Source organism: Sturnira hondurensis, unplaced genomic scaffold, assembly GCF_014824575.4.
Source record: "Sturnira hondurensis isolate 20B ecotype Veracruz unplaced genomic scaffold, ASM1482457v3 Scaffold0008897, whole genome shotgun sequence".
Classification (NCBI taxonomy): Eukaryota; Metazoa; Chordata; class Mammalia; order Chiroptera; family Phyllostomidae; genus Sturnira; species Sturnira hondurensis.
In genome coordinates, this window is record NW_028081528.1 from 5,208,505 (window position 1) to 5,221,430 (window position 12,926).

Genomic DNA, 12,926 nt, shown 5'->3' on the forward strand with positions numbered 1-12,926 from the left:
TCTTTTTTTATTGTTTTATAGCATTTTAAAAATGTAAAAATTTTGTATTAGTAGAGCCATACAAAAACAGGCCATGGGTTATTATTTGTTCCACTGTTCCTAGTTTTCCAACTCTTCTTCTAAATTGAGATGGGAATTAAATTAAAATCCTTGTATGAATGTTTTTATATTGCCTACCACCATCCCATCTAATTACTCTCCACTACCAAGGATATCCCTGTTCGTAATTGGTGAACTCATATGCCACTAATATTGAACTTAATCATCTCCATAACCCTATGACAATCTGTGCTTCCCCTAACTTTAACACTGATGATAATTACATTTACCTGCTCAGTGATAGAATTCACTGATGGTCTGTTGAGTCTCTGATGACACTCAAAGACTCACTCACTCTCTCTTGTCCCATTCTGTACCCTCAGCACCTAACAAACTCCTGTCTTTCAATCAACATTCTTTTTTTTAAGGTTTTTTAAAATTTATTTATCTTTAGAGGGGAAGAGAAGGAGAGAAGGAGAGAAATATCAATGTACGGTTGCCTCTCGTGTGTCCCCTGCTGGGAACTGGCCTGCAACCCAGGCATGTGCCCTGACTGGGAATCAAACCTCGATCGTCTGGTTCGCAGGCCTGCGCTCAATCCACTGAGCTACACCAGCTAGGGCTCAATCAAGATTCTTTGACTGAATGATTAATTAACAGTTAATCCAATTCTGTGAACCAGCTGAACCAAAGGAGGAATGAATGAAAGCCAGATCAAAATAGCCACTGTCAGGAAGATCACTGAGCAAATGTCTAGCTAAGGTGTAAGCAAATATCACAAACAATTCAGGCCAACATTATCTATAATAAAGTTATACTTTTTTATAACTCTTTCTATACTTTTCAATACACATCCTGTTCTTAGGGAAAAAGCCTGAATGGTTACATGATGAAAAAAGTATCAGTTCTTTTTCCTCAGTTAAGAAAGACAATATTTTAAGGTTGCTCCATTAATTCCAAGTTTATTGGATAAACATCAACTAGCCAATGCTGAATAGTAGTGAAAGTTGTAGATTCAGTTGCAAAATCAGGATAATTTGACCTGCCATCTCATCTCCCTGCCTCCCACTAAGCATCGATCTCTTGGTTTACTGAATTACTGTCAGGNTTAAATTTATTTATCTTTAGAGGGAAAGAGAAGGAGAGAAATATCAATGTACGGTTGCCTCCCGTGAGTCCCCTGCTGGGAACTGGCCTGCAACCCAGGCATGTGCCTTGACTGGGAATCAAACCTCGATCGTCTGGCTCGCAGGCCTGCGCTCAATCCACTGAGCTACACCAGCCAGGGCTCAATCAAGATTCTTTGACTGAATGATTAATTGACAGTTAATCCAATTCTGTGAACCAGCTGAACCAAAGGAGGAATGAATGAAAGCCAGATCAAAATAGCCACTGTCAGGAAGATCACTGAGCAAATGTCTAGCTAAGGTGTAAGCAAATATCACAAACAATTCAGGCCAACATTATCTATAATAAAGTTATACTTTTTTATAACTCTTTCTATACTTTTCAATACACATCCTGTTCTTAGGGAAAAAGCCTGAATGGTTACATGATGAAAAAAGTATCAGTTCTTTTTCCTCAGTTAAGAAAGACAATATTTTAAGGTTGCTCCATTAATTCCAAGTTTATTGGATAAACATCAACTAGCCAATGCTGAATAGTAGTGAAAGTTGCAGATTCAGTTGCAAAATCAGGATAATTTGACCTGCCATCTCATCTCCCTGCCTCCCACTAAGCATCGATCTCTTGGTTTACTGAATTACTGTCAGGTGAATAAGAGGTTGGCAGATTTCATAGTCTAGAATCAAAACATAGACTTCCAATTCATTCTCTTATGAATTTTCTGTACCTGATTAGGCATGTGACTTTGAAGACTTGCTCTCATATTCCAAACATAATAGTATATAATAAACATACCAGCTGAGTTCTTTGAGAACTGAGGCTTACACTTGGAACCACTGAATGGTCTATTTTGGATAAGTTTTCTTTTGGAGCAGTCTTTCCGCAGTAAAATATTTTGAAGGAATTAAGCTGGTATAATTTTACAGTGATCAGTTAACATTTAAAATACTTGGGTTAAATCTTCTCTTTAATATGCATTTTCTTCTTTTTAAATAAAATTTAGAAATTAAAGCTTTACTTAAGATAAACTTGCCAGTACTCTTATTAGAAACAGGCAGCTGTTTTGAATAGTTGCACAATTTGTACAATATTAGAAAATGGCCTCTTTGCAATATTTGTCATGTGATTTTCTTTGGTTATAATTAAGATAATATGCCTAAAAATGTCAGTGATTTTCCTTCTTTTAAACAGGATTTCATTTCAGGTGGATCAAGGAGTGAACGTTGTGATATTGTTTCCAATTTAATAAGCAAAGGATGTTCAATTGATTCAATAGAATACCCATCTGTGCATGTAATGCCAAGTGAAAATGAAATTAATACCCAGGTGACACCAGGAGAAGTGTTGGTCCAGCTGCGTCCAGGTTTGGTGATTTCCAAATAAATCTATGATGACTTTTTTAATTTGAAATTGCCTTTAGTTTTATTTGATCTTATTTAATATTTTGTGGCAGGCAATACTGTCGTAGTGAAAATAAAAGTAGGCTCAGAATCAAGAAATCAGAATTCTAGTCTTTGCTGTGCCTACAGTTAGCTAGCTGTGTGGCCTCAGACATTCTCTGCAAACCTGACCACACTGTATTACAATAATGTGTTACCAGACTTGACCACATTGTAGTGTAATTGTGTTCCTGCTGTACTGTGAGCTCTGGAACACAGAGAACATATTATATTCCACTCTGTCTCTCCAATGTTTAGCAGAGTATTGGCATACAGTAAGCATTCCATAAACATTTGTTGAATTTATTAGTGGAATAATTAATTAGTAAGAGATGTGAATTAAGCTAAGTCCTTAAAATCTTTGTAACACATAAATTATAATTCAAAATTGTCATAATAACTTGAGCAGCTTTGTCATGGCCCCTGAGATTAATACACACTTTTCCTCCCATAATTATTTTGTACTTTCCCTATCATCACATTGTATTCCAGACTTTGGTATATGTAGTAGGCCACTAGAAACTATTAATTTTCCTCCAGTGCTAGAGAATTTCAGTGACAACCTCATATGGCAAGATAAGTTCAAGTGCATAGGGATGCACCACTCAATTAAATGCATTTAGTTTTTTTGCAATTACCTTCAAGCCTTCATTATTTCATTCTGGGTAATCTTGTTATTAAATTCTTAAATAACCATTATTGACATACAACCTCCATACTCCAAAGCAGAACTATTTCTTCCATATTCTTGGATTACCAGAAAAACAAAGTCCATTTCTTTTTTGCCCCTAAGTATATTACCAGCTTCCAATTAAAACTGTGCCCCTCACCATACAAAACAATTATATGGCACAGTATGCACATATACGAGCAACAGCCAGAAAGGGATACACAAAAAAAGAAAGTAAGATTGTGATGCTTGCACCTTCTATTGCTGCCATAACCAAATGCCATACACGAGGTGGCTTAAATAAGAAATTTATTTTCTCATAATTCTGGAAGCTAGGAAGTCCAAGACCAAGGTGCTAGGTGGTTCTGTTCCTCAAAAGGAACAGAGAGTGACTGGGAGAGAGATAGAGACAGAGAAAGAGCTCTCTGGTATCTCTTCTGATTAAGGGCACTAATCCCATCACAAGGGGCCCATCCTCAGGATTTCATCTAAACCTAATTAGATCCCAAGACTTAATCTTCAAATACCATCACATTGTGGGTTAGGGCTACAACATGTTAATGGGGGAAACACAATTCAGTCCATAGCACATGCTATATATAATAATATTTTCAAAGGCCATAAAATATTTTTCAAAATTAGTCATATTTTACATAAGAAAACTGAATTCCTAAAAGTAAACTTCTTTTATAAGCCAATATCTTTGAGCACTGTGCAATAAAATTTGAAATCAATACAAGAAGGTGAACAAATATTAAATAATGGAGAAACTAAGAAAAGCTTTTCCTAAATAAATTCTGTCTCCAAGAATAAATCACAACTGTAGTCAGAGAATATTTAATGATAGCAATAATAACAACACATATCAATATATGGGATGTGACTGTAGCTGCTCTCAGGAAACTTCAAACTTTAAATGCTTTTATTATTAAAGAAGAATGAACAAAAGTTAACTAAGTATCCAAATAAATATGTAGGAACAATAAAAGCAAAATGACTATAAGAAAAATGAGAAGGAATTCATAAGTTAAGAATGAAACAAGATTAATGAAATGTAAAATAGAAATAAAAAGTAAAATGAATGTAAATCCAAGCGCTTGTTCTTAGTGAAGCCCAATCATATAAATAAATTGTTAGCCAACCTAATAAGAAAAGAAGACAAAAAGCAAATAAACTAATTATATAGACTATAACCAGAGAAATAACAGGGGAAGAACTTTAAGAAAATATTAAATATAAAAATCTGTGGTAAAATGTATAAATCTTGATCACATAGATAATGTTATAGAAAAATATGTGATTAAAAATTGACTCAACAAGAGGGGAAACCCTAGCAAATCTAAGAAGTTAAGTACACATGAAGCTTATATGTTATTTATATCTAATTAATGACTATAGCCTTTAAAATGTCTTTTAAAAAATATTTGAAGATTTGAAATTATTAATACAAGATACATTTTTATGTGTTTGTTACATTTAAATTTATATACTTAAATGAATTTAGCTTATTCCTCTTTGTAAATATGATGTAGTCGAATCCTCCCAAGACTATAAATCAACAGATAAAGTTGGAAAACTGTCTCAGTGCCGTTCCCACAGTGACAGTAATGATAATGACAGCATTGGCAGTGATGGCAATGAGGCTGGAGAAAAATGAACAGACTTGAGAGATAACGGGGAGGTAGCACCCTCGGGGGCTGGTGATTGGTGATGAGCATGGGCACCCCTGGGCTCTGACTTGAGCAGCTAGGTGAGATGGGGAAGGCTGCGAGCGGGTGGCCGTGAGTTCCAACTGAGACTACCGAGTTGAGGTAGTGACTTATCTGTGTGAGGGTGAAGTTCAAGGCAGAGATACAGGCTGGAGATAAAGGCACGGGAGATGTCAACCTGAGATGGTAAGTGAAGGCAGTATGGGTGAAATCCTGGGTAGTAGAAGGGTGAAAAGGGAAACACTTTAATGTCTATCTATTTTGATCATTATGGGGCTTGATTTTATTCAATTTCCCACTGCTATTTGAATTTATATATGAAAATTAGTATAAATGTCTAATGTGTGTAAGTCATCTTTCCAACATGGCTATGACAAACTATATTTTTATAATCTACATTTATAGCAAATAGTCATTACATTAGATTTGTTTAATTCATTTAAATAATGAACTGTGACATCAAAGACATGCCAGTTTTGGGCATAATATAAAAAGCTTGTTGTACCAACTGCAGATATAGAGGATCATTACCCCTCATAATGTACAATAAAAGTAAGACTTGAGACATATAAGACTTGAGGGTTTGATAAACGCATACATAAGTATAAAATGTATTTATCAATTGACTTTCATTTATTTGATTTAGTTATAAATAATCACATTATTCTTTTCTGATAAAAATTCATGACTTTCAATGTAGCATCTATTAAGATATTTTTTTATTTCATGGATATTTTTATTCCTTCATATACTAAATTTTTTAAAGAATGTTAGTAAATGTATATAATAAATATTTAAAATGAGATTTTAAAATGGCATTTTCTTTTGTTTCACTTCTGAAACTATATATTTTTATTATTTTACCTATCAGTCTTGTGACTGATAACAGAAATAGGTTACTGATTCTAGTTGATGTTCCCTAAGAACTGAAATTAAATCTTTAGGAAGATAGAAGAGAATTTTCTAGTTCTGCTTCGGAGTAACACAATGTATATGACAAAGATTAATATAATCTATACTTCACTAATTCAAAAAACATTTCAAATTTGATTCATTTTAATGTTGAAAAGAAGAAAGTCTCTTATTTAGTGTGGCTTAATTTAAAATAAAAGATTTTTCAGGCATTCTTTTTAAATTAAATTTTTTTCCAAAAACATAAAAACATAGAAATTATGCATTTCCCCCCACCCCTACACATGTACCCCATTTCCTCCACAACAAAACTTCAAAATTGTGTTGAAGTCTGTGCCTGACTATTCAAACCAGTCTCATTCTTGGGAAGTCTCCTTCCCCTGCCCAAGTATAATTCATAGTAATTGGCTGCTCTTTCTCCCTGCTACACTTTTACACATTCTGTTATGGTTTCTCAATTTCATCTAATGCAGAACATTTAAAAATTATCTTTACTTAATGTCCAGTCGTATTTGTTGCAGCCAGTACTTCAGAGTGTTCACACCATTATCTGAGTGTTTCAAAATCATTCTAACAACTTCTAATTAATTCTCTGGGCTATTCAAACCAATACTGGCAATAGCTCTAAGTAGGTCTCAACTTTTCTCCAAGTCCTCTTTCTTATTCTGTGTAATAGACTCACTTCTTCCCTTTGAAGTTAATTGAAGGAAACGAGGATCTGAGCCTTTAGAATCTCAAAAGGTACGAGGATGAAGCTTTCCTGGAGATAATAATACACATGGTAGCACAAACGTTTTGGGGCTAGATGATACCTTTTCCTCTTGAAGAGAGGCACTATTTAAGTTTCCCCTAAACCATGAGAAAGAAATCGTGGATATTAGCTTCCTTCTGTCAGAAATATGTGGCCTTTTGAAAGGATATATGAAAATGTGCTTCAAATATTGTCTAGCTAAATATTTTTAAGCGGCTATGCATACACCAAACCCAGAGGCTTCAGGGATGAATAAACAGTTCTTACCCTAATGTTGCTTAGAATCTAATGATGGTAATGGTAGTAATTACTAACACTGAGTGAGACCAGGATTTGCTTGTTAGTCTATCAGCAGCTGCTGTGTGTTGAGGGCCCTTGGGTGGCTGGCATTTGGTTGGAGCTCCCTGATTAGTTTAGGCCACAGACCCTGCCTGTTGGCCGAGATAACTAACAGTGTAACAACCCGCAAAATATGTGTAACTGGTTTATTTTGCTATGACTCTGTAAAAACAGCCATTCATCTTTAGACAGAGCCACGATAAACTGCAGTGATCCACCAAGATGAAAATACCGTGTGGCCAGTGCCCAAGGCCTTCAGCCGTATGTCCAAGTCAATGATTGAAAAACATCTACATAATTTATTTTCAAAAAATCTCTCAGTACTGACCCACACATTAAAGTTCAAACTCCTCCTCATGAACCACTCTCCCCAGTTACATTCCACTTCCGTTTTTCACTGATCCAGCCCTGTCGGCCAGATTCTGTCATTCTCCTGAATTAAAATTCTCTGCTCAAACTGCAGGACACTTGCAGATGGGCAGGCTTTCTCACCAGATACCCGAAAAGCAGAGACTGAGCAGGCAGTCTACCTCCTCCATGGAAGGAATGGGAGGGTTGGCTGGGCCGGGCAACACATGCCCGGTTTCTCCTCCAAACTCTTGGGCTAAAAAGTTTGAAGTGTTACAGTAAAGGGGTTTCCTGCACTTATTGGCAAGTTAGGGATGAGTAAATAAGCCCTGCTCCCATAATTATAATGTATCAGAAAAAAAACTACTGTTTTGAATTCATTCCTTCATCTGGCTGAAAAACAATTGATTTGTGAAATAATTTAAGAGAAAATATTGCTACTTTTAAGCATATTAAGACTGAAAATATGATTTGGTAGATTAGAGGATTCCTTTAATAGGTAGATCAGACGACCAAAAATGTATACAGTAGACAAATTGGTATTCATTAAAAATTTTTTCAACTCAAAATATTCTCTGTGGACAAATGATTGACTTACAAAACATTTGCTTCATTATTCACAAAAGTAAAATTCACTAAGTATTTTAATAACTTTTCACCAGCTCCTTCAAAAATTTAAATGTGGACCTGCCAGGTGTGCAGAGCTGTCCTTGGAGAGTGCCCACGATGCTCCTTGTGGTGACACTCTGCCCGGCGACTTCCTTTCCACTGCAATGCCACCTCATCACGTGTTTACTGACAACCCAGTGTGCACTGGACAAACGCTGTCCCTTACACCACCCGGGTCCCAGTGTGGCACTGCTGGGCACTCTTCCTTAGACCACTATCTCGTTCCTTCTAACAACTAACTGCTGAGAAGAATCTCATCCTGTAATTCTTGATAAGGTGCTAATTATTCTCAATAGCTTAATGTACTTCTTAGTAACAGAGTTTTCATAGCTCCTATGTAAATATGCCTTAAGCCAAAAGCATGAATTTATACCTGCATCCAATAAGAAGCAATTTTTCTTAAGATACCTTTCTGGTTTTCTTCAAACCTGAAAGCCAACTTCAAACAAACACAGCCGCCTACTCTCTGGTGAGACAGAATGCTGCTCGCTGTCTCCTGCTGTGCTTTTCTCCATACTAGAAATACACATTCACATGGTAATAAATACATTCCCTAGTACATTTACACTGAGCTGGTCCACTCGCTGTTATTTCTGTCTGCCCTATAGCATGGCGAGAAATGCATTGTAGAAGTTGGAAACTCATAATTTTGATGGTTTTCAAATTACCTTAAAATTATTCCAGAGTATTGCAAATTTAACTTACTACACACAAATCTGTAACAATTGTTCAATATCTAAACTAAACCTGATTCATTGACAGCTTCTCCTGAGATATTTAAAATAAATACATAATATGTGTCTTTCTTTGAACTAGGAGCTGAAGCTAATTTTATGCTGAAAATTCATCCCCTGAAGAAATATCCTGTGGATCTTTATTATCTGGTTGATGTCTCAGCATCAATGCACAATAATATTGAAAAATTAAATTCCGTTGGAAATGATTTATCTAGGAAAATGGCATTTTTCTCCCGTGACTTCCGTCTTGGATTTGGCTCCTACGTTGACAAAACAGTTTCACCGTACATTAGCATCCACCCGGAAAGGATTCATAATCAATGCAGGTACCTCGTGTTTGAGGTGGCTTTCACAATGCTAAATGAAATGTTTTTCCTATAAAATCCCACTTTGTTTCTATGTAAAGGAATTACTAAATTTTATATTTTTGTTTTATTAAATGAGAAGTGAAAGTATTTGGAGGGGAAGTATGTTCTTATCTAAAACTCCTGAGGTTATCTAGAGCTTGGGCTTCTTATTTTATATATTTTTAAAATATCGTTCACTTTTTGTCCCCCCCAAAACACAAATAATATGAGTACTTTTGGACAAGCTTCCTAATAATTAGGTTCCCACGTATATAAATACCTCTTTGAGAATTCTGTTTCTCCTTTTTGATTGCTTCAAATTTGTTGAATAAGGTTTGTCCAATAAGGTTCCTCCAATTTATAGTACGTACGTTGGCAGTACTGCATCTATCTTCCCACTACTGTGTTGTGACTGTTTATAATTTTGTTGCTTAAGATGTGACTTCACAGAAGGCTCAACTAGCACTTGGAGGTAGGTCAAAAGATGAGAACCTGCTTGCTAGATCAGAAGAGCCCTTTTTATTATCATTTCAGAAGTCTAATTTTAAACAGTACATGCCCCACTCTGAAACAAACACTGACTTTAAAAATACAACTTTCTCACGCAATATTCTAATTAGCCTGTTGAATTTTCAGAGAGAAATATAAATGTTTATTCTTCTTTAATAAAACTGTTTATTTTAACATCTCCATTCCTACTTCCATAAACTGCCCAAATCACTTTGCAGTACACACTCTAATTTCCCAAAACAGCTCTGCTGGGCTGGGGCGGGGCCGAAACACCAGCCTCCTCCCGTGAGGATGCACCTGAGGAACGATTCTCACTTTGTGGAACGTCGTGGAATTCTCAGAGCAATTTTAATGAGCTTTGACTATTCACCAGTAACTGCATACCAAGCATCACTTTTAAAAATAGCACAGAATTTTAAAGTAATCTAACAATAGTATATATACAACTTTACCTTAGTTCCTAAAAAACATTTCCCAAGATGTGCTTTTCAGCTGCTTCATGGTCAAATGTGATAGGAAACCACTACAAATTTTTATCCCTTCTTAAAAATGAATACATTAGCGAAATAAAATCCCTTTGGTGTCCTGTATTATATAAGAAATATGTTTAATCTTCTCCATTTTTTGAACACCAAACTGCTGTGTTCCTCTTTCCTAATTGCCAAGAAATACTCACCAATATTGAACTTTTCTCTGACTTTATAAAGTACAGACTTTCTCTAATAAGGTTTCCTTGGCAAAAAAAGTAAAACAAAAACCAAAAGCTGTATCACCTTCTCACACCAACCATACGATTTTACTGTGAGTAGCACTTTGGATCTTGGAAAGGAGCATAGCAAAGCAGAACCCGCGTTTCTTCTTCCCCCACAGTGACTACAACTTAGACTGCATGCCTCCCCATGGATACATCCACGTGCTGTCTTTGACGGAGAACGTCACCGAGTTTGAAAAAGCAGTTCATAGACAGAAGATCTCTGGGAATATAGATACACCTGAAGGAGGTTTTGATGCGATGCTCCAGGCCGCGGTCTGTGAGGTAAAAGGTTTCACACCATCGAGTGTTTGCTCAAAAGGAAAACTCCTGAAGAATTCAGAATTCCTGTTTTATTTTTGATTTATGGATTGAAAATGGCATAGAAGAATAGTTTCTACCTCTTATTCGTCACCAGTGTTACTCATTTTGGTATGTGTTCAGGACAGAGAGGCTAAATTTGGGGTAGGCTATAAATAGGAAAAGATAAAAGGGAAGAAATAACGTATGCACTTGGAAATGCTTTCCAAAAGCGCTGCTCTTTTCACTCACCACCATCCAAGGAGGAACCAGAAAGTGCCTGCTGCCCTGGTCACGTGATATGGGTGCTCTGCACTTCTTAACCACCACTTGCTCTTCCGTGTGGGGAACACCACACAGCTCCAGCCCAGAGCTAGTGTGGTCGAATGGCTGTGGCAAAATAGGGAATATACGAATAAAAGTTAATTCTGTTTATGAAATAGCATTGTATTTATGCACATCATTCTAGCCTGACTTTATGTTTGTGCACTTGAATTTAATGTTTACTTAAGATAAAAACCACAATGCAGATCTATGTTATTGTACAAGGTCTAATTATGTGTTTATTTTAAGAGTCATATTGGATGGAGGAAAGAAGCTAAAAGATTGCTGCTGGTGATGACAGATCAGACATCTCATCTTGCTCTCGATAGCAAATTGGCAGGCATAGTGGTGCCAAATGACGGAAACTGCCACCTGAAGAACAATGTCTACGTCAGATCAACAAGCATGGTAATTAACACAGCTGCTGCCGCTTAGTTGTTATGACTCTTGGTTGAAGTATAAGTTTACGTGGGCAATTCAAGCTATTCGTGTACCAAGAAATTACCTCAATGAGCATCATACGTAGGCAGGACAAGCCATGAGAGTGAAGTTTTGGAACAATGAAATCTATAAATGCTGGTCAATAAAATATAAAGCTGAAATACTTTGACAATATTTAGCAGCTGACTTTCTGATATGCTACAGAGCACTTTATAATTTATGAAAGCAAAAATGATAGAAGAGCTTTTTGTGCAACTGAAAGACTGTATAAGGGAAATGTGTGTATGTGCATGTGTGTATAAAATAAATGTGTATATATATGTGTATATATTATATAATATATGCATGCATGTATATTATATGCATTATATAATGTATATGTACATGTATATATGCACATTTGATATATATTTGGCTTAATATTATATATATGTTTGGCTTAATATATATATGTTTGGTTTAATATAAATAAACTCGTTCTGCAGAGTTGGTATCTCAACATATATTAAGGATTGGTAAGAAAGGTGTATTTGGCCTGAGGAAGCCTCACAGTGTACAGATAGAATCCAAGTAGAGATGAGGAAAAAATGGTAGAAAAGGCCAGCTTTCAGTATTCTGTACCTCAATTCTTCCCTGTGAAACTTATCTATGTTCAAGGGTTCTTTTTTTGAAATCAGCAAATACCTGGATTGTGTCCTAAGGGTGTTTCAGCTCTGAGTCATATATTTACATATACTCTTCTAGTACCATATATTTCCCAGAATCATCTACTCCACACGTGGGAAATTGACCACATGAAGCATCATTTATTTCTGACATTGACAGATATTTTCACATTCACACAAATGTTGCAACAGAAACTTCCGAACTGTCCCAGATCTTTGTGCTGTAGTGTCTCAGGATTTTTTTTTTTTTCCTTCTGGCTCCCCTAGGCCAAAACAAAAACAAAACAAAGCAAAAACAAAAATCTGACAATTCTGTTTATTAAGAAGTCAGGTCCAAATAACTTCACTATTTATGTCCTAAAACTTAGCAGCCAGTTAAAAAATAATATACATCATGAATCACATATACATATATTTGTGTCACTCTTAGTGAATTACTTACAGGAACTTCCAAGCCTTGGCANTCAGGTTTTTTTTTTTTTTTCCTTCTGGCTCCCCTAGGCCAAAACAAAAACAAAACAAAGCAAAAACGAAAATCTGACAATTCTGTTTATTAAGAAGTCAGGTCCAAATAACTTCACTATTTATGTCCTAAAACTTAGCAGCCAGTTAAAAAATAATATACATCATGAATCACATATACATATATTTGTGTCACTCTTAGTGAATTACTTACAGGAACTTCCAAGCCTTGGCATCAAATTGGACATCACCACCCTCATTTCCTGTTTCACACTGATTTTCATCCTGCCCAGCTTTGTAAAGGCTTGATGTTCTTCAAAGGAACAGAGCCAAATGTAGTCTTAAAACTGAACTACCTCCAGGCACCTGAGAGAAGCCAAGGACCTCC

The 12,926-nt window shown here is 35.9% G+C and overlaps 1 protein-coding gene across 3 annotated transcripts in view; it reads left to right on the forward strand.

Moving 5' to 3' along the window:
• Nucleotides 1-12,926, forward strand: part of ITGB8 (integrin subunit beta 8) — a 79,503-nt gene that overhangs the window by 34,982 nt on the left and 31,595 nt on the right. The window contains exons 3-6 of one of the 3 annotated variants that reach the window (XM_037056298.1): nucleotides 2,356-2,527; nucleotides 8,818-9,064; nucleotides 10,466-10,631; nucleotides 11,220-11,378. In XM_037056298.1, coding sequence (XP_036912193.1) covers nucleotides 2,356-2,527; nucleotides 8,818-9,064; nucleotides 10,466-10,631; nucleotides 11,220-11,378 — 744 coding nt within the window. The remainder of the gene's footprint in view (nucleotides 1-2,355; nucleotides 2,528-8,817; nucleotides 9,065-10,465; nucleotides 10,632-11,219; nucleotides 11,379-12,926) is intronic. The other 2 variants (XM_037056299.1, XM_037056300.1) reach the window with 2 other exon arrangements.